The 21,937-nt window shown below is 49.5% G+C and overlaps 1 protein-coding gene across 2 annotated transcripts in view; it reads right to left on the reverse strand.

Annotated features, from left to right (window-relative positions):
- Window positions 1-21,686, reverse strand: part of GPA33 (glycoprotein A33) — a 36,563-nt gene extending 14,877 nt beyond the window's left edge. The window contains exons 1-4 of one of the 2 annotated variants that reach the window (XM_070590970.1): window positions 21,501-21,666; window positions 15,756-15,983; window positions 5,750-5,904; window positions 1,328-1,544 (exon numbers count right to left, since the gene is read on the reverse strand). In XM_070590970.1, coding sequence (XP_070447071.1) covers window positions 1,328-1,544; window positions 5,750-5,904; window positions 15,756-15,762 — 379 coding nt within the window. In that variant the 5' untranslated portion in view covers window positions 15,763-15,983; window positions 21,501-21,666. Of the gene's footprint in view, window positions 1-1,327; window positions 1,545-5,749; window positions 5,905-15,755; window positions 15,984-21,500 lie in introns of both variants that reach the window. The other variant, XM_070590969.1, reaches the window with a different exon arrangement.
- Between the last annotated feature and the right edge of the window lie 251 nt (window positions 21,687-21,937).

Raw genomic sequence — 21,937 nt, forward strand, 5'->3', positions numbered from 1 at the left:
AAAAACAACACAGTGAAAGAATATGTGTATACATATTTTTTATATGAACAATACGTGTGTGTATATATACATATATACATGTTTCAGTATTGTTCATACAAACAAACAGAAACAGCCTGAATGTCCATCAGTATGGGACACTGGAATAAATCACAGGACATCCGTGTGACAGAATGTACGCTGTTATTAGGTAGATCTACATGTCTTGATCTGGAGAAATGTCCTTGAAACATCATTAAGAAAAAGGAAGTTGCAGAATGATCTTTATAATATGGTCTCTTTTCTTTAAAGGAAAGAAAGAAAAAGTGTGTGTGTGTGTGTGTTGAAAGGACGTGGAGAGAGTGTGCAGGAGCAGACACCAGGGTCCCCATCGACTACTTTGTTGGCAGTAGGGTGGAAGAAGAAGACAGTCAGATATTCTTCATTCAGGGCTCTACTGTTTGACACCCTGGAATGCTTCCGAAAACCAGGCAGCCACCTTACGCAATTAAAAATAAAATCCCACTAAGTAGTGTAAAGGGAAAAAAATAAAGGAAAAATGGCCCACTGTTTTGCTTTAAAGTGCTGCTTCCGCCCAGGGGGGGCCATTTCCTGTTTTGGACAGGAAGCAGGTGCTCACTAAAGCTTGTCCAATGACCGTCGAGTCAGGTGCTGTTTTCTCCGGGCCTCTTCTACAAAATGAAGGTATTAAAGTAGATGACCGGCCAGATCCTTCGAAAACTATAAACTCCAGTCAGAAGTTATTTGTAGGAAAAGAAGGTCGTCTTGGGACACATTGCAAAGGCAGTTTGGATCTGCTCAACAGCGTGTTGTTGGGGCCGAGGGGTGGGAGATGCTGATGTGAAGACCCTCCTCTGATTCACTGAATTTATGACACAGAAGGACGCACCACCTGCCAGAGTCACGCTTTGGCCCTCAACATCAAAGTAAGGCACAGTGAGGCTCTTTACAAGAGGATCCAGGATTTCCCTTTTTCTTCTCTTTAATAAGTTTGGCAAGAAAAAGAGAAGAGTTGGTGTGGGGGAAGGAGCACTGGACAGAGTATGGACAGAATCCTCAAGGCTGACCCCTAGGGACCACTCCAAATCGGCTTCTCCTCTGCCCTGGGGACACATGGCCCTTCCTAGAGAACTCAAATAGTCTTCAGCTCCAGAGGGAGGAGCAGCGCCCCTGCCCTGAGACAGCCTGGATCAGGGGAGGAATCTTAGCTCCTTGGCAGGCATTGCTGCCTCTGGTTTTATCTTGCCACCAGGGCGCTTCTCCTCCTTGCACCCCATCGCTGCCTACCCTCTTCCTACCACCCCAGGAAGGAGATGGAGACACTCACCGAGGACCAAGAGGCGGACACGGGACTTGGAGGTGCCGGTCAGGTCTGACTCCAGAGAGACTGAGCACTCGTAGGTGCCGTTGTCATCCATGGTCAGCTGACTAATGGTGATGGAGGCATCTGACTGGTCGACTTTGCTTGATATGTTGACACGGTTCTCATAAAGCTCACCGTAGACGGTGCTTTTGGAAGAAAATATCCAGACGAGCACCCTTTCCTAGGAGGAAGAAGAAATGCCACTTGGTCTTCATCCTAAGGCCCCGGCATGGTGCTTCCAGCCCGTCCTGACCACGTGCATCCACCATTCCCAGGACCAGAGGTGCTGACACACCAACGTCTCAGAACAAACAGCTCTAATACGTGGTGCCCATTTGTTGATTCCTTTGATAATGTTTATATGTTTTCAATGAAAATACTGACAGACTGGGGCAGGCAGGCCATCCACACCACAGGAGCACATGTGGGTAAATGGGGCTTTCTCAGACCCCACCCGTTCACCTCTGGCACCTCTCTTACCCATTCCATTTCAGTCCGTTGTCTGTTCTCACTCAATCAGTCAAGCAATATTTATTGGCCACCTACTGTGTGTCAGGTATTATGCTAGGCAGCCACCCTTGGCTTCCAAGCCCACTTTATTTACTTGACGCTTGCCTTGGGAATGTATTTATTCATTCACTGGTTCTCATTATTTATCAAACAGAACATGGTACTGGCTAACATCACTGCTTTGGAGCCAGCCTCAATTCAAATCCCAATTCTGCCACTTACTAGCTTTTTGACCTTGAGCAAAATGCTTGACCTCTCTGTGACTTTGCATCCTCTTCTACATAATAGACATAACAATAACAACTATCTCATAGGATTTTGTGAGATTAAACTAGATAATCTATGCAAAGCAGTTATGGTGTTGCTTGACATGGGAAATTTTCTGTAAGTGGTAGCCTTGATTATTACTGAGCATCCACTAAATGCCTGACATTCAAAGATAAATAACTCATGACTTCTGCCCTCAAAGAGGAATGAGGGTGACAGGCCACCCAACATTAAAACATCTTGTGATTAGCTATGAGACCCCAGAAAAGAGCATTACCTCTACCCTGGGAAGTCAGGAGAGGATTCCTGAGGGCTCTTGGAGGACAGTGCCTTGAATCCTGAGGGACAAATAAGAACCAGCTGGGCAAGGGGCTGGGGGGATTGGGGTGGTGAGTGTCGGAGTAGGATAAATGTATATGGTGTTTCAGGCAAAGGGACAACCAGAGGAGAGAGACAAAAGTGGGAAGCGACATGTCAACCCCAAGTGGCTGAGTGTGAGTGGAGGTGAGTGTGTGGTGAGGGTCTGTGAAAGGTGAGCCTGGGCAGGTAGCAAAAAAGATCACAGCTGCTCTTCCTGAGCGTGCGCTGTGTGCCGGGCACTCTCCTAAGCACTTTGTGTGTACCATCTCACAACATCCTCACAACATCCTCATGAAGTAAATATTACGATCACACCATTTCACACATGGGAAACCAAGGCGCCAAGACAGGGTTAAGGACCTGTCTCAAGTTCAGAAGGTAGCGAGATGGCAGGGCTGGGACTCCAGTGGGGCATTCTGGATTCAGAGTCCGAGTTCTGGAGATTCTATGTTGCCAGATCACAGACACTGTGTATATGGGACTAAATAGTTTGCATGTTATCCTGAAAGCAGTAGAGAGTCATATATTTTAGGAAGCTATTTCTCAGCACAGGGTGAGAAATGAATCAGAAGGAAAAGGAAAACTAGTTAAGAAATCAGTTTAGCAGTTCAGGTGAAAAATGATGGATCTTTAGATAAGGCTGTGGCAATGCAGATAGGAAGAATGGAGTGAATTTGAGGACTGCGAAGGAGGCAGAAGCAGCGGGACCTGGAGATGGAGTCAACGTACGGAGGTCGGAAGGGGCAGGCCTCAAGGATGAGTTTTTTGGCCTGGATGTTTGGGTGAATGGTAGTGTCAATTCCAAGAGAGGAATCACCTAGAATGAGCATGTTTTACATGTGGTGAGCCTGAAGTGTCGATGGGACACCCAGGCAGAGGGGTTCTGTAGGAGCTGGACAGCTGAGTGCAACTGGAGGTGAAGGTTTGGGAGTCAACGACATGTTGATGTTAACTGAGCCATGGCTAGATGAAGCCATTCTAGGAAAATGAGGAGAGAATTTGCTTCATTCAGAAGGATCAAGGAGAGTCAGAGAGATAAGAGGAAAGCCAAGATGAGGCTGCTGAAAAGCCGAGGGAGGAAGAGTCCAGGATAGGAAAGTGGTTGATGGTGGGAAACGCTATTGAAAGAAGACATAAGATGAGGACTGAATGAGCATATCGAATTCAGCAAAAGAGAAGGTGCTGGTGATTTCAGCGGAGTGTGAAGGGTGGAAGGCAGACCATGCCGGGTAGAGAAGAGAGTGTGGAGACATAGAGGCAAGTCTGTCACCTGCACATGCCCTTTGTGCAAATTAGAAAAAGGTGCTCTGCTCTAGTTTTTGGACAGACACAGCCTGTGCCAGGTCATGCAAGTTGGCTAACAGAGTGCAGGCCCCCTGCTACCTTTGTGCAGGGCATAATCTGCCCCACCACATGCGACAGCCCTGGGAGGGACCAATAACCCTCAGGAAGCTTGGCTGAGGAGGGTCAGAGCAACAAGCTGGGAGATGAGGGGGCGTCTTGGGCACTGGACCAGTCCGTGGATGCTGGTCTTTCCCAGCTCAGCTCCTGTCTGACCTGTGGGCTCTGCCCAGGACTCTCCTTGCCCCAACCCTCCTCCCAATCCCAGCTACCCTAAGGCTTCCGCCCTAGAGTGCCCCTGGCCACTCCCATTGCCAGGACCTGTCACAGTAATCTCCACGAGGGCACGGATTTAACCCCTTTCTCTGCACCCTTGCTTGCTCTCAAGGGGATTGCCCCAAATCATTTTGGAAGTGAAGGATCCATCAGTCAACAGAAGAGCTTCAGTATTGACCTCAGCACTTAGAAAAGTGCCTGGCAGAGACCTGACGTCTGGTTTGCTGAACTCATGTGATGGTGAAAGATGTCCTTCAGTTTTGGCGGGCTAAAGGCCGCAGCTTCCCTCTCCAGGTTTTTACCCTGGGATTCTGGGAATAGACAGGACATGCGCCTGTGGCCCATCAGGGTCCCTCAGGCAACAAACAACAGGGTGCGTCAGGCCACGAGTTTCTCTTCTTCCTCACTCATCCTACTGTGCTGAGACTTGGGTGTCCCGGCCATTCCATCTTTCCTGGCAGGGGAAAAGCTAAAGGATTTCACTCTGAGTGTCCAGGGACCTAACACTTACCTCTACTGGGCATGCTTGCTCTTGAACAGTAGATCTTACTTTCAAACTGAAGAATAGATTCTCCACTTCTTATAGTTAAAGAAACGTGAATTTGATCAATCATGAGACACTTTTTTCACTTATCAAATTGGCAAATATCAAACAGTTTGAGAATACTCTGCGTTGGAGACGTAGGTACCCTCACTGTTGCTAGTGAAAGTGAAGATTGGCATGACATCTAATGACAGCAACTTGACATTATTTATCTAAATTTCAAATTCACATATCCTTTGACCAAGAATTTCCATTTTTAATAATTTATTATCTCTATATACTGTATATATAAATCTCAACATATATAATATACACTCATATACCCAGAGGCATGCATTTGAAGACATTTACTGCAGCATTATTTGTAGCAGCCAGATACAGGAAACAAACCGAATGTTTCTCAGTGGTACATACGGGACATTCATAAAATGGGATACATAGTGCAAATATTAACAAACAGAATGAGGTCGATATAAAGGTCCTGACATATAGAAAGAGCTCCTTGATATGTACTGTGAAGAGAAAAAAAAGCCAGTGCAAAACAGTGTGTATGTAGTGTATGTAAACAGACATACTCATATATGTACTGTATAATAAAATTTATTGTATTAAATATTTATGGAGCACTTAATATGGTAAGGAATTTTAAGAATAAGATTAAATCAAGGTAAATAAGTGGAGAGTACTCCCAGGGGAGTTTATCCTGTATACATTTAACAGAAAAGGTGGGGAAAAGAGTGTAGCCACACCAGTCTCTCCCATCACATATACTCTTCTTAAATGTATTGAAGTAAAATTATAATAAAATATACTGGAAAATAAAATTTGGCTGGAGGCAGAGCTCTATGCTAATCAAAAGGAATTTGAGATCGGCCAACAGAAAGATATTCAGGGAAGGCAACTTCTTCAAAATGAAGGTGGCATAAGATGGCCTCCCTGGGTCCAGCGCTCAGCACTCCCTCCTCAGCCAGCCCAGCTGGTGCTACCATTTATTCCAGCTGCCATTTACTGAGAGACTTTGTCTTCCAAGAGGTCATGGCAGGAGATACTCATTCCCATGAGGCCCCCAACCTTTTAAGGACCCTTACCGTATGAGTCATTAGAAGCTTGTCCCACTGTATAAGTCCTTTTCGGTCAGTGGCAGTGGTGAGGTAGGTGCATGGCAGGGTAACACTCTTGCCCCGGGCAGCCCGAAGAACATCCGTTGGGGTTTGCACAGAGATGGCATTGACAGTCACCCAGACTGGAAAGAAAGCGGGAAGTAGGAAGGAGAAGTAAATGACACGGGCATACCCACGTGCTGCCCACAGGATCTCTGAGTGCATGCCCAATGACTTCCTCCCTCCTCCAGCCACAGCTGGTCACACTACAACAGCAGCCTTGGCCATGGCACACCAGCTGTTCTCCTCCCAGGCTGGGGTGGAGACAAACACGTGTACCTGGGTCCACTCCATCTCAATCACAAAGAAGTTAAGTGCATTGTGGTGGCTAAAAGCCTGGCTTTCAGCCTCAGGCCCACCTCTTACCAGCTGTGTAAACTTTTCTCAGCCTCAGTTTTCTCATCCATAAAATAGGAACACTAATACTTCCCAGACTTGGTGGTAGAATTAAATGAGATAATACGTGTAAATACTTAGTGCCTGGCACATAGAAAGCTCTCGATAAATATTCCCCACCATTTTTTTTTGTTGTGATGATGATTTTATTGATCTATTTAGCAAATGTTTATGGAGCACTAAAATATGGTAAGGGATTTTATGAATAAGATTATATCAAGGTAAAGAATGGAGGGTACTCCCTGGGGAGTTTATCCTATATACATTTATCAGAAAAAGGTGAGAAAAAGAGTGTGGCCACACCAGTCTGTCCCATCACATATACTCTCCCGAGAGTGTGATGCTGTTCCCATCCAGAGGTGGAGCCTGTGTTCCCTGTCCTTGAATCTGGGTGGGCAGGTGACTATAGTGTGAGGGTCGCCATGTGGCTTCTGAGGGAAGACATAGAGGCCATAAGCTTCACCTGGTCCTCATGAGACCACTCTGTGAGGAAGTGAAGCAGCCACCTGGAAAGGTCAGGGGTAGGTTTTGGGGACGCAGCCCCAGCTGAGGTCCCTTGGCATGGCCACCATCAACTCTCAGACACGTGGGTGAGCAAGCTCAGCTGTCTAGGGGAGCAGAGCTGAGCTCTCCCTGCAGAGCCTGCCCGTATTGAGATTCATGAGCAAAATACATATTGCCATTGTTTTAAGCCACGAAGTTTAGGGTGGTTTGTTTCCCAGTAGTAGGTGGCTGGAACAGAGAGCTGTGCAGACGCCCGTGGCGAGAACTGTCCAGGCAGGGGCAGAGCGAGGGCAAAGCCGGGAGGGCCTCAGGTTGCACCGGGCCTTGTAGCCTCCATTTAACACCTTATATTTTACTCTGAAGGAGAAGGCAAGCCCTTGGAGGGATTGAAGCAGAAGTAATATATTTAACATACATTTTTAAAAGATGGTTCTGGCTGAAGTGAGCTGAATAGACAGGAGGGGAGTGGGGAACAGAGTGGACGTGGGGAAACCATGCAAGAGGCTATTTCAAGAGCTCAGAAGAGCCTTGACGGCAGCTTGGGCGCGGGTCATGGAAGCGGAGGTGGAGAGAAGTAGTCCAAGTGGGAATGTATGTAGGAAGTAGAGCCGCCGGGATCTGATCGCAGATTAGATTTGACACGTTAGAGGAAAAGAGGAGACAAGGACAGATACAAGGATTGAGCAACTGGAGGGATGGAACTGCCATCTACCGAGATGCCGAAGGCTGAGGGAGGCACGGGCTTCAGGGGGAAGGGTTTGTTTGTGGAAGCGTGGAGTTTGAGACGCTTATTAGACATCAACACGGAGCTGTTGAGGAGGCAGTTGTGTAAGTCTGGGGTTCCATGGAGAGGCCACATAAGGCCAGATCCTGGGCAGGGTCACCCAGGAAGTGCCTGAGGACAGGGAAGGTATCTGGGACCGAGCCCGGGGGCACTCCATTGCTTAGAGGTGGAGAAAATGAGGAGGAACCAGCAAGGAAGAAGGAAAACTGGCCGGGGAGATAGGAAGAGAACCAAGAGAAAGTGTTTCCCAGAGGCCACGCAGGACGAGTGCTTCCAGAAGACGGAGGGGGTCACTATTCTAATGCTGCTCATCTGTTGATTGGGGAGCTGGGGACCGAGAGACGACCTCTGGATGTGGTAATGTGGAGGCGGCCCTGGCATGAGCAGATTCTGTGGAGTGGTGAGGATGGAGCCTGCGCAGGATGGGTTCAAGTGCAAATCGGATGAGAGAAAGTGCACAGCTTTTGCCAAAAAGGGAAGACAGAAAAGGGGCTGTAAGAGCTAAAGAAGTCAGTAGGGTCAAGAGAACTTTGTGCCTTTTTAAAAATATATGTTTGATGATTTAAAAAATGTTTTTGACACCATGTTGTTTGATGATCAGAATGAACCAAGAGAGAATGGGGACAGGAGTGATGTCCTTGTGGGGCAAATGAGGCCGTGGCCAGGGTGCCAGGGGGAGGGCAGGCCTTAGAAAGAACCTGGGGCCATCCACCCACTGTAACAGAATGAGGCTGAAGATGCAGGTGGGTGGGTGGATTTGGTGGGTGGCGTGTGGGCTAGTTCTTTCAGAAAGTTCCTACAATGAGGTTCCAGCAGAGACAAGGAAAAAGTCTTGCTGACGACCATCCTCCCTCACCCAGCCCGGAAGACTCCACTACCCAATCAAAGTTCCAGTTTGATCAACTCGTTTCTCTTTTCAAGTGCACACAGCTCCCAGGGAACAGTTCAAGTGTTCCAGTTGTTCATACTGCAGTGTGCAGGACTTCATTAGAACTTCATCGAGTGAAAATGAGCCGCCCTTCTAGCAGGGGCACCGTGCATTGAGGGCATTGTGAGCTCCCAGGGCTGGTTTGTAAAGTCAAACAGTGCTGGATATTGGGACAGACAAGAACAGGAAGCTGTCAAAAGCCAGCTGTGCCCTCCCTGGCATTTGCATATATTCTGTATGGTGACCCCAGTGCCAGGAGCCACGGAGAATCAGTCCAAAGGCTGGCTTCTCTAGTTGCCCCTGCCTGCTCCAGAAGGTGCCTCCCGCATGGCCCAGGTCTTTCAGATGACCCTCAATATTCCCAGCGGTCTTTCCGCCACCCACATCTGTCAGAAAACATATTCAGCAGAGTTCCTAACTAGTTACCCTTTGTGACTTGCGTGTTTGCCCGAGGTCCTCGGGTGCCATTTCCCCAGCTTCCAGCTGCAGCGCCCTGCCCTGTTCAGACAGCCCGTGTCTATATCATCCTCCATATTCCTGGGGGTCATCATGGCAACTGCCTCTGAGCCCACCTCACCTCGTCCATCCTCACCGGGAACAGGATGTTTCCCTGGAACCTGGCTCAAGCCTCATCCCTAAGCTGCCCCCTCTCCAGCCTCTCCACGACCTGTGTAATCCGATTGCCTTCTTGTCTCACACTCTACTCAGAGTTTGCCAATCAAGGCACTGTGGCTGCTGGCAGAGCCCCGACGCTGCAGCACATTCTGTCTGATGGCACTAATTCTCACCCTCAAATCAAAGAGGACCACCGAGGCATTCCCTCAGACAACCGAACGCCTAGTCACCGGCTCACTCAGGACGAAAGAGGCTTGAAGCCGACAGTCAAGAGAAGGAAAATGAGCCAATATTTTGAGTCAATATTTCTCAGTTCCTGTTAGTCCCATGTTGTGTCAATTACAACTTGATGATACGGCACCATGTAGGTAATTTGTAGGTATTTTCTCATTTATTCTCATATTCCCCTTTAGTAGACATTTGTATTATCCCTATTTTACCATGAAAAAATTGGGGGGTTCAGGGAAGTCTATCTGGATATGTGAGCTAACCAATGGCGGAGCTGCGGGAGAGTCTGTCTGATAGGGGCAGCCCCGAGGGTAGAGGGCTGCTGCCCACCCGTCAAGGCAACTGTTGCCTGTAGGGGCTGAGCGGGGCAGGTGTTCTGACTGCCAACGAAATCCGTTTCCTGTCTAGTCCCTTATCCACATCCCACTCCTGACGGAAACTCTCCGATCCTTTCTCCAGCCCATCGACAAGTATTTAACACGCGCCTGGCATAGACGACCAGCTCCCTGCTCTGTCCTGGGAGATGACATAGATGCCCATGAAGTCATCTTCCTACCTGGGCGAGTTCCTGGACCGAGACTGGACTCACACACACAGTAATCTTCTGAACAGAACCTTAAGTACAGGATTTTCTCACAGAAGAGAACTCAATGTGGACTTCATACAGGAGGAGAGCTAGAGGTGGTAACTGCAGAGAAACAGCACACACTGTCTGCGGCACCTCACAGTTCCCAGGTGCTCCGCATCCCCGACAGAGCTGAGCCTCCGCCACGTGGAACAGGCCAGACGGGCTAGATTCAGAAGGTCTCCGAATATCCCCTTCCAGGAAGGCAATATATGTCAATCAACACCCCAATCACCCGCTCTTTTCCTCTCCCGACTCTCTTCTAATTCAGAAATGTCCTTTTGATGCTTTTATTCCCCTGTCTGTACCACTCTATGTCTAACGCGCACTCCCTCTACGCTGTCTCAGGAAGTCGCACGGCAGAGAGGGTGAGTGCACAGGCTCCGTAGCTGGAATGCCGACGTGGGAATCTCAGATCCTTTATTTACTAAGTGTATGACCTTGAGCTCTCTGTGCCAGAGTTCTCACTTGAAAAATGAGAATGACATGAAATGTGTACTTCGTTTAGAATAGCTCCTCACCCACACTCAGTGTTGCAGAAATGATAGTTACTATTATATATATATTTTTGTCGTATTGAATCACTTCTACTTTCTCATCCCACAGTGTGCTGTTGAGGTGCATCCTTGGGTAGAAGTTAATCACAAGAGATAATCACCCCCCATCACCACCGGCGAAGTGTCAAAAAAGAATAATAATTGCTAACGATTACAGCTAAAGAATAAACCAATTTTAGAGATAATTACGACAGTGAGTTAAAATCATTTTATGTCAATAGATTTGTGAGGGAAGAGATTGTAATGAATGGATGAGAAAGAGTTCATAAAGAAAAGGAAAAAAAATTGAACAAATGTAGAGACTATTTAAATGCTATTTGTAAACCTGAGAAGGACCTTTAAAGGTGGATCCTGTGCCATGGGGCACACTTACATTTTCCATAATCCTAGATGAGAAATTATCTTATGTTTAGAAACTTCATGCCAACAGCCAGGCTGGGAATCCTCCAGGGCTATCTGAATCCTCCCCGAGGCCGTCAGTACCCTCCTGTTCTGACATGCCTGGCAGCCATGACTCCGGGCGTATTTGCTCAGTTTCCCATGTGTACTCAGAGGCTTCTGCTGTTTGTAAGCACTAGCTTTCTCACCTCCATCTGGGATAAACCCGGCTCCTTGCACCTCTTTCCTCAGGCTTAATGGTTATTAGCTCTGCAGCCCTCATTCTTCTCTTCTACGGGATCTTTGCATCCCTACTCGGTTGGTGAGACAAAAGCACCAGATGGGACATCCCATCAGTGATCAGAAAACTAGAAAGTGGAAAAGTTCATTTCTAGGGCCTTCCAACTACCTCCCTTTCTACTTCCTCGTATAGTCAACATTGGGTACCTTCTTTTGAGTTGCCCAGAATCCGCCCTCCCCCGAGCAGTCCTGTTGCCGCCTGAGAGCTGTCTCTTGTGCTCCAGAAGTCTTCTTTCTTCCCCCCTCACTCCCCTGCTCTCCTTTCTTCTCAAGGCCGAGCTCTTATCGTGCTCAGAAGAGCATCTGTCTGATAAGCTAATTCAACATAAGGTGTTAATAACTAATAGTTCAGTATGCGTGAGCCTTCCCAGGGGTGCACAGTTGGAAGAGAAAGTGCATTCACCTGCAAGAAAGGGAGGACTCATGGACTCGTGCGGCCCTGAAGTGGGTTTGCTGAGAAAGACGTTCTGAGTACGTACGTTGTCCTAGAGAAAATGTCCTAACTCTCCCAAGCAGAGCTGATTACTGTGTCCTTTTTGCCACCTACTACCCACGAGTACTCTCTCTCGTGAAAGTTTAGCACACAATATGGCAGAGTGGCCAAGAGCACAAACACTGGAGCCACACTGCCCAGGCTGGCATCCTCATTCTTACTCTTCTTTGCTGTGTATCCCTGGGCAACTTAATTAACCTCTCAGTGCCTCAGTGTCCTCAACCATAAAATGAGGCTAATAAAATCATCTAACTCGAGGTTGTTGTGAGGGTTGAATGACAACATAGTTAGCGTGCACGGCCTTTACCCAGGCACATAAGCGAGAACTATACCGGCGTTCTGTATGGCCATGTCTTTGTCCTCTGCTACCCCGTGTTGTTTTCATCTTCAGATCCCCAGTGCTCAGCAAAGTGCCTCACACATAGGAAGTGCTCAAATAAGAGCTCTTTGACAGCAAATGAATGAGGAGTTATAAAGAATTTAAGCTTAAAAGATGGGTAGGATTTACAACCAGAGAAACTTGGTTGAAAAACCTATCCCACATATTGCTAGAAAATGCCAAAAAATCAAATAAAAGACCAAAGAAGCCCCAGAGAGGGGAAGCCGAGTCTGCAAGATGCCCCAGATGGAAATGGGAGAGGTCATTTAACCTCCCCAAGGGCCAGTGGTGGTGTGGAGACCCAGCTTGAAGCCTTGACGATTGCTTGTAAATAATTAAGATTTGTTAAGAAGATAATAAACCGTCTCTTGAGAGCTAACCGGAAAGTAATACATCCAAGGAGGCTAATGAAATGCTTGATGGAACTGGCTGCTTGAGGCATACACAGCGCATTATGGGAACCCTTGGGAAACTGGCAGTAATGCCTCCACTTAGGAAAATCCATTTGCTCAGAGAAACCACATTCTCAGTTAGGGGGGAGGTGCTAGAGGCCGAAGGGGCCTGTCCTGTCCCAGAACTAGCTGCATGCTCTGGTGTTGAGAAAGTGCCTGTCTCTAGGGAGAGAGGGCAGTTTACACATGCAGGTTGGCTTGTCCTGCCTGCCCAGGTGGGAAAGGCCTCTGTAATCTCTCAAACTGGCAGCTGGGGAGGGGGTCCAGAGGGATGGGGTGGGGTGAGAACTCAATGAATGTTTGTTGAACTGTTTGTAAGACATGGATCTTTGGGAATCCATAAATTCCGATCAATTATTCTGATCAATTCAATGAAGTTTTCCTAAGGCCCTAGTTTAGTGCAAGGCGCTGAGTAAATGATCAGAGGCTTGTTTATGCCTCACCTCCTCCCGAACCCACTGGGACCACCCCAACACTGATTGCTTGCTTGCTTTTCTGAGCCACTTTAGGCAGTGTATATTTCACACGCCCGTACCTAGTTCTCATGTTGATGTGGGTCTGTGCGTGCAGGCCCCCCCACCCCATGGCATGCTCCTTCTACCGGGGTCTGTGTCTTAGACTTCTCTTGAATCCACCACTTGCCAGTTCCCACCCCAAGGTGTCTACACAGAGCTGGGTGCTAACAAGACCTTGTTGATTGACTGGTTTGTGGCACACTCCCTACCCAGGGAGCAGTCAGAGGTCACTGCCAGCCAGAGTCCTAATGGAGCCTGGTTAAGTGTTAAATACAATGTTCAGGGAGAGAAGTGTTGGGGGAGGAGAGAGGACTGTGTTAGGACCCAGAAGAGGGGTTTTAATGGAAAGTCTTATTGAGGAGGTCGGACTTGAAATAGCCCCCAAAGAGTTCAGTTCAGTATGTTGAGCTTGTGTAGAGAAGGTAATAAAGCAGGATGCAAAACTCTGTGTATACAACAGTTTCCCACTTCCACAGTCACAGAGAGAAAGCAAATTCTAGAAGAATATATACCAAAATACAGTTTTAGTAACAGTTATCTCTGGATTCTGGGATCACTGGGCAATTTGGGGTTTCTTCTTCGCATACATTTATTTTCCAAATGTTCTGAACAAAAGTGCGGTGCTCTCGTCACCATAAAGCCGTGTTACAGTTCTGTAAGTCAAGTAGGAAGTGGAGAAGTACCAACAGTGGCAGCAGCCTATTTTGTCCAGAAGCTCACCTAACACAGGGAGATGAGAAAGCTGGACCCAGAAGGCCATGAAAGATGTTGAGAGGGCTCTTTAGTCCCTTCTGGGGCAGAGGAAGATGGAGAGATCTGAGCGGGCTTGTAGGTTATGGGGAAGGAGCTCCTAGAAAGGAAGAGACTGAAAATAGAGAGGCCAGATGGAGCAAGACCCAGCCTGGCTGGGCAGAAGAGGGGAGGGGAGGAAGAGGCGGGTCAGGGCAAAGGTGGAGGGCTAGCCTTGCTCACAGCAAATGTCGCCTGTGCCCACGTGTGCAGAGCGAGATAAGTCAGTGAGCAGGTGCGCGGCAGTGAGCTCTGATCAGGGCCCTGCCCTCCATATTTTCTGCTTCTCTCCCTGTGAACTTTGTGACGGTCCTAAGTGAAAGCGCCTATCTGTTGCCCTGTTCTGCCCATGCCAGGTGTTTATGGCATCCCTGACTCACCCGGGCAGAAAACCAGAAAGAAGCCTAAAGGTCACTGGGTGGCAGAGGGGAGGGAGGCACCTCAGGAAGGAGATGGCCTCCAAGTGTGACAGTTGGTGCCCCAGGCAGAGAGGGCTGCTCCAGGGACAGGGTGCTCTGGGAACAGAGACAAGCTCAGCAGGCAGAGAAGAGACAGGATGAAACCCAAGCGCTGCCAACGTGGGGTGGTTTGAGGGGCAACTGCACTTGACCTCCATGTCGGATCCTGCGTCCCCCACCAGCTGTCTCAATCCCTAAATCCCCAGCACCGAGTAAAGATGCTGAGGCTCTCGCTAAGATGCAAGTGACAGGGGAGGCAGGGAAGGACTCTTGAGCAACTCTCTTCCTTTAACCTGCAGGACAAATCCATTTTCCTAATTAGTCCCTCTTATCCACTGAAACCCCCTAAAGGGACTCGGGATGGGTAAATTTCGATAGAAGCAAATGAAATGAGGAAGTTGGGACTTGGAGAGAAGCACGTACTGCTTAGAGAGAGAGGGAAGGGAAGAAAGGCAGGAGAGGAGACAATGAAAGCAAACCAGCTCGCAGCCTGGTGAGGTGGAAAAGGGTAGGTAGGTACTCATTCATTAACACCCATCCAGCAAATGGCCAGTGGACGCCTGTACTCCAGGCACGGGGCTAGACTCTGAGGATAAAACGACGAGCAGAGACAGACGCAGTTCCTGCTCTTGCAGCGGTGGGTCCTCTGGGTGACTCAAACGGTAAAAATTAATAATCCCAGAGATAAATGTAAAACTACCATGGTAAGAAGTTTTACACCTTCAACGACAGGCTATAACAGAGGATTTGGGGACAAGGAGAGGTTGTCCTGAGGAAGGGCCTTTGGAGCTGACACTGGAGGATGAGCAGAAGCCCACCACGAGAAAATGGGAGACGAGGTGAGTGGGAGAGAGAAGAGCACTGTGCAGAGGTCAGGGCATGGGGGACGGGGGGCATGTTCCAGAAACTAAAACGGGCCAGTAGGTAGCAATGGCACCAATGGGTTGGTTGGGGTGTGTGATTCCCGCTGTATGATCCTTTAGACTCTCACTGACTCCAAATAAACATACAGGCCCAGTACAAACAGCATACTTGTTCCTTCAGAGCAGTTTAGGACAAATCTGCTATCTGCCCTCTTTCCGCCAGATTGCCTCCCTTTGCCCGCTCAAGACTCCTACAAAGCAATTTTGGGGTTACACCACTGCCAGGGTGGCCAGAAATGTGGGATGGGCCCAAGTCTAACAGGCCATGATAACGATGAGTCTTTTTTTTTTTTTTTGCTATCTACATTGATGGTTTATTTGAAACCATTCTTCTGAGTATGAGGGTTCTTTCTTGCATCAAATCAGTGAGGACTCAAAGGGAGGAGGGAAATAAAGCTACTTGTCAGTTCGAAAGTCACAGTCCATCTTTCTACCATTAGATTAGGAGAAAAACGAAGAACCCCCTGACAGCAGGAAAAAGCAAGGGTCTTCCAGGGTCTGGCATGTGCCGAGATAGATACTCAGTCCCCGTGCATGGCCACCGTCTCTCCCTGTGGAACGTACTGCAGGGACCTGGGCACGCGCACGCCTGCAGCCGGGGTAGTCTCACCTTCCATGGCTACCTTGTTGCCACAGCAGTTGGCCGTGCCCCAGACAAATAGGGTGCTGGTCTCTTCCCACAAATGTTCATCCCAGTCCTCATTGCAAGGAGGGCGCTGCCATGTGCTCTCAGCCAATATCCCTTGTCCGAGGTTCCTGGTTTGGTTGACAACATCCTACTCAACGCAACTTTTGTCGTCGCAGCTTGAGACGGGACTGAGGAACCCGGTAGCGAGCACTGAAGGGACAAGTAGCCAGTTTGTTTGCGACATCAGGATGATTTGTAAATTTCTACCACGTTGGAAATGAAGGAGCCGAATCTAAGCGCCCTGTGGAGATGTGCTGGCCCCATATCCGCCCCACCAACGCTCACTTCAGACCCCTGACGTTGGGGGTGAGGCCCACTTTCTGTGCTGTGGTGGGCCTCTGGCCAAAGCTTGGGGTTGTGAGGAAGCCCACGCTTTCCTGGGGCGAGAGCCACAAAGAGAGGCACCAGAGTTAGCACCAGCTTGCCAGCCAGGCAGTGCACCATCTTGGAAGAAGATCTTCCAGTCCTGGTCATGTCATCCCACGCATGGAGCAGGGACAAGATGTCCAAATTGCAGATTTGTGAGCAAAATAAATGATTATTATTGTTTTAGGTCACTAAGTTTTGGGGTGGTTTATTACATAGCAATAGAAAACTGTAACAGATGACTGCTAGGTTTCTGGCTTTTTTTCCTAGATGAATGGGGTGTCATTTATCGAGGTAGAGATCACTGAAATAGACCCAGGTTTGGGGACAAAGATCATGAACTTGGTTTTCAGCTTGTGAGTCTGCAGTGCTCTGAGACATCTAAGTTGAGAAATCATGTGGGCTGTTGGATTTATGGGTCTATAACTCAGGAGAGAGGCTGAGTTTGAAGACAGAAATTTGTGAGTCAACTCAGAATGGGTGTCAACTAAAGACATGCTCATGGATGTGGATGTAGAGTGAAAACAGAGGAAGGTCTGAGTGTGAGGAGCTCTGATATTTCATGCTGGCTGGAGGAGAATGCGGCTGCAATGAAGACATGAAAGGTTGAGGCCGGGGGTGCAGGGGGAGAACCAGGAGGGGGTGTCTCGCAGGAACTGACAGAAGAGAGTGTTTCAGGAAGGAGGGAGGGAGGGCTTAGCAGGCTCAGGCACTGCCGGGAGTACAAGCACATGCTGAGACAGGCCTTTCCCCCAGGCCTCCTGGTGACCACCATCACAGCAAGGCTGCGTTACCAAGAAGGCCTGAGATGGGACTCAGAAGGGCAAAGGGAAGACGAGGATGGCACCCGTGCCCATGAACCAAGTTCTTCTCTGGAGCCTTATTTCTCAAACAGCAGTCCCTGGACCAGCAACATCATTACTTGGGAGTTTTTAGAAATGCAGAATCTCAGGCCTTGCCCTAAACCAACTGAATCAGACTGCATTTTAACAAGATCCCCAGGTGACCCGTATGCACATAAAAGTAAGAGAATGCATGCACTTGGGCCCCCTGAGTTGAGGCACCAAATCAGAGGCTGGGCAGTAACTCAGGGAAGCAGCCAGACGGTGCAAAACTGAGCTGCAAGTCACACGCAGAGGATCAGCCCCGGTAACAGAGGCAACTGTTTATTAAACCTGCTTTTCCTCAGGTTCGGGTATGTAACCCTAAACCTAGACTGCACACCAGAATCACCTGGGAAACTTTTCCCAGAGAGAGAGAGAGATGCCCAGATTCTGTCCCTCAGGATTCTGATTCTGGGGGAGCTGAGCGCCTGTATTTTTACTCCCCAGGGGACTCTGACGAGCAGCCAGGGCTGAGAGCCACTGCCCTAAGCTGTCACTCCTCCCCCTGTGCACACACACGGCTCTCTAGGCTGGCCATGCATCGTGTCCTTCCCCTTTGAGGCAGGGCTGGGACTGGGGCATTTTAACGCTGATTGCTTCTCTGACAGGCACACAGTGTAGTTCCCCAGGCACAGGAGCCCTCCCTGCGAGTACCGGTTTCTGACTTGCGCCCAAGCACCAGCAGGTGGTGCCCAGGCCCCAGGTGGGAGCCAGGCCCTAGGGACTGGAGTGGCAACAGGGCTGAGCCACAGAGCAGATGATAGGCTGGCTGTCCATCTTGCAGGACACTTGCAGGCTGACACCACCGTGGCTCTGGCCTGGATACCACCCTCTCAGGGTTGAGATTAACCAGGCACAAGACCATTTTCTGATCTGATTCTCATCAGATGTGCATCTCTGACGCTGAGCCCCATAAACCTCACAGCCTCAGCCAGGACACTGCACAGAGCTTAGACATGCATGTGACACTCAGCTCAGATATGCCACACTCTGACAGGGCAGCCTCCAGGGAGCTCCCCTAGCCTGTGTGACCAACAGAAACATGGTCCTTCAGAGTGGGCGAGTGTGAGGCACTTAGGGAAAATTATCCCGCAGGGGACTGTGGATCTAACAAAGACCCCGAGGGAAGGACTCTCAAACGGCATCATCAGCCTGGAAACGTCAGGGACTTGGAAACTTAGTTCCCACCAAAACCCATTTGGATGAAGCATCCATGAGTTTATTCCAGTTTTTTTTAGATAGAGGGAGGAAAAAAAATATATGTTCTCATCTAGTATATTTGGGGATGATGGATTCCTTTAGTTCTCTGTGTAAAGCAGTACTTTCCTGAGTTTTTCTAATTGAAGCTTCAAGGAGGTTTCCTCTAGGTCTAGGAAGGTGGGGCTTTTTTTTGTTTGTTTGTGTTTTTTATCAAGTCTTCAAAGATTTTAGCAACTCTGGGCAGAGCTGCTTAGGGACTTTTTCCCCTTGGTGGGTTCCTCTTTATGCATCTTTTTTCCTGCACCTGCACCTTCCATCACATCAAGTCTTTCCTGGAGTCTGGTGGCTGAATAAATTCCCGGAGTGGAAGAGCCTTGGGTTTTGTGCCCAATCTGGAGCGTTTTCTCTAGTAGCCTTTGGGAGGGTGATGACATAGGGCTCAGTCACAGTGACTCTGACTCTCGTTCTTGGCACGTTCTTGGCACACGTGGGTCAGATCAGGGCTTTCAGGCGATTGATTACCCGAGTCTAGTTAATTTCCTGTAACTTACACTTCACTACACAAATAATAGCAACAACAATAATAACTGGTATTTACTGAATGCTTTGTACATGCTAGGCACTGTTCCAAGATCTTTACATTTATAAACATTTAATATGCATAGCAACCCTACGAGAGGCACGATGGGCATTTTTACACATTATAGATTGCCCTATCCATTTCACAGATTAGGAAACTGAGGTTTATCGAGGTGAACTAATCTGCCCTATGCTAAAGCCAGTTAAGGAGACGGGCCGCCCTCTGGTGCCTGCGCAGGCAGCGGAGCACCATGATGGGACGGGTGAGAGCATCTCCCCGGAAGGGAGACTCTTTGGTCACTGATGTTGTTTAGGATTGTCAGGCTGAATTTTAGTGCCGTTTTTAAATTTTATACTGCACCGCCTTCTGTTTGTGTCTCCTCCATGTGACCTTTTGTGGTATCTTCTGCCTCCCCAGGGTCCGATGAGTCCTGGGGCCTATTCTTATCAGCTCTGTGTCACTCTGCCCAGAACATGAGCAAAATCTAAGTTATTACTGTGGAGGTTCAGATGGAGAAAGGAAGAAGGGCGAAGGCCAGTAGGTCCTCTGAAACCCAACACAAGCTCTACCTCCTCCAGGAAGCCCTCCCTAACTCACCTGCTCCTTCCTCTGGCATCCTCTTCTGAAGCACAGTAGAGAGGGCCACCAGGTTGCTTTTAGTTTTGACCTTAGAAGGCCTGCATTGCTCACCTGCGCATGGCACTGGCTATTGAGCCCCCAAATGTTTCCAGTTGGCAAACTGTCCATATGCTTCTAGCTGGCCACCGAGCCTGGCTTCCCTGCCCCACTGCTCCAGCCCCTCCCCCTTCACATAGGTATGGAGGTAAAGGTGGTGGGCACACGGCGCTGGGCTGGGCAGGCTGGGAGGGTGGAGGGAAGGAGGCGGGGGCAGAAGACACACTTCATCAGTGTCTGAACACACGCTCAAGAACTGGTTCCACTGGATGAGTTCACCTAGGGGTCACGGGCCTTCTCACAGGAAGAGGCAAAATGTGCTGCTCCCGGCAGTTCAGAGTTAAGGCCACTTTTTATTTTAGGGTGGGTGAGTGTTTTGTTTTGGGGTTTTTTTCCTAACCCAAAATCCCTTATTTTTATTCATGCATGGGTTGCAGCCGGACTACACATGCAGGGATGCGTCCTGGGCCTGGGGAGGAGGAGGTGGGGCGTGGGGGAGACTTCTGACTGGGAGAAGAGGATCAGAGCATCACTGGCCCAGCCCGGGGAGGATGGTCATCTCCTTCCAGACTCCCTCCCCCGGGGCTTGAAGCTTCCTTCCCTTCTGGATCTAATGGCTGAGACATGTTCCCTCATGACTGCAGTCATTCCAGAACCCCACTCCTGCAGCACCTGCCCAAACTGTGTGCTCACTGAAGAGTTGTTTGGCTGAAGGGATAAGCCAGCCAGGCCCTCTCCTCTGATGATCGGGCCCCTGCGCCCCAGGCAGATGGAGTTCCCGGCAGGGCTTGAGTCAGCCTGAGCTAACCCATCTTTTCCAGGTCTACCTCTAAGCCCTGAGCCAGCCATTCCCCAGCACGGGCTGCCCTCCACCCAAGTGCCCAAGGCCAGGCAGTGAGAGATGGGGGTGGTGGGGGATCCCAACTGCGGACCTGGGGGGCGGCCCTGGGCTGGCAGCTCCCGCTGGTCCGTCACGCTGAACAGTGAGCTCTAAATCAGAGCCTCCTGGGCGAGCTTCCCAGGCCGCGGGCTCCCAGGTTTCCCGGTACAACTCCTCCCCTCCTCCCGATTCCTGCCAGCTCCCGGAAGCCCGCAACTGTTTCTAAAGTGCAAGCGGAGGGATTCCTCAGCGTGACCGGATACACTGAACTCAACGTTCTCCTAAAATTCCCGCAGGCCCCATCTCTCCACGTCCTTTCTCCGTCCTGTTCCTGCCGGTGCCCAGGCCCTAATGCCAAGGCGTCCATCCTAACTCTAGACACTCCCGGGTCCCCGCACGACTTATTTGGATTCAGCCGCTATATCCACGAACGGCTGGCTGCTCTTTTGTGGGTTCCCATCTCCCGCATTTTCAATGAACAGTACCAGAGGGCTGCGGAGGATTGGCCTTTGGAAAGGGCCTTTCTGGTTTTGTGTGCGTGTGTGTGTGTGTGTGTGTGTGTTTGAAGGGTTTGAGTCTTCTCTTGCTCTAGGAATGATATTGGGTAAGTTGCATTGTGTCTCTGCCTCAGTTTCCCTATATGTGATACAGACGTTAACACATTGCCTCTCTTTCTGGTTTTAAGGCAATTGTTAAAATCCTAAGTAGTGAGCATATCTAGATTCATATATCCTGGATTTTCCAGGCCGACCTCAATTTCAAATACTTCGTCCCTGTTGTCAGATCTTGTGGCTGATCCTATGATCTGAATTGGGATCAGAAAATATGATCTTGAGAATTCATGAATTCTTCATTCCAGAAATGGGCTGGAATTTTATTTACTAATATGCAAATAAAAGCCATTTTGATCCTAGGTGTTGGCCTGGAAGCCACTGCCTGAATGACAGAACGTGTTATTCTGCCCAACAGGAACACAGCTGTGTCACTGGCGACCCTCCCTGGGGAGGCTCTGGGAGACCCTCAGCACTCAGTCCCCTGTCTCGCGCACCCCCGGGCACTGGACGGGGGAGGGGCCTACTCACCTGCACAGAGAATCCACAGCACAGGCCGCATCTTCCCCGCCATGGGCTTGCTTCCTCTCCACCCCAAGCCCAACCTGGCTCCGGTGGGCCCCAGACAGGTCTGGGTTGACTGGTTCAAGCTACAACAGCCTCTGGCCTGGCCCAGCCTTCCACCCCCCTGGTTCCTCTTCCTGTCCACCTCTGCCCAGCCCGGCCCCACACCCCGCCCCTCAGTGGGACTGGCAGGTGAGCTCGCCTATGGGCCTGGACTCGCGCTCCACCTGCTCCGCCGGAGCCCCAACCAGAGCCCTCTTCGCGTTCTCCTTGAAGTAGTCACCCCTCCGCCTTCTCTCCGGTAGCAGGTGTACAAAGTCCTGGGCTTCTCTATAACGGATAGGAAACGCTGCCTCTTAATAAAAAGGGAAATGAGCTCAGAGGAAGGCTTCCAAAGCCAATAA

This window comes from Equus przewalskii, chromosome 23 (genome assembly GCF_037783145.1).
Source record: "Equus przewalskii isolate Varuska chromosome 23, EquPr2, whole genome shotgun sequence".
Classification (NCBI taxonomy): Eukaryota; Metazoa; Chordata; class Mammalia; order Perissodactyla; family Equidae; genus Equus; species Equus przewalskii.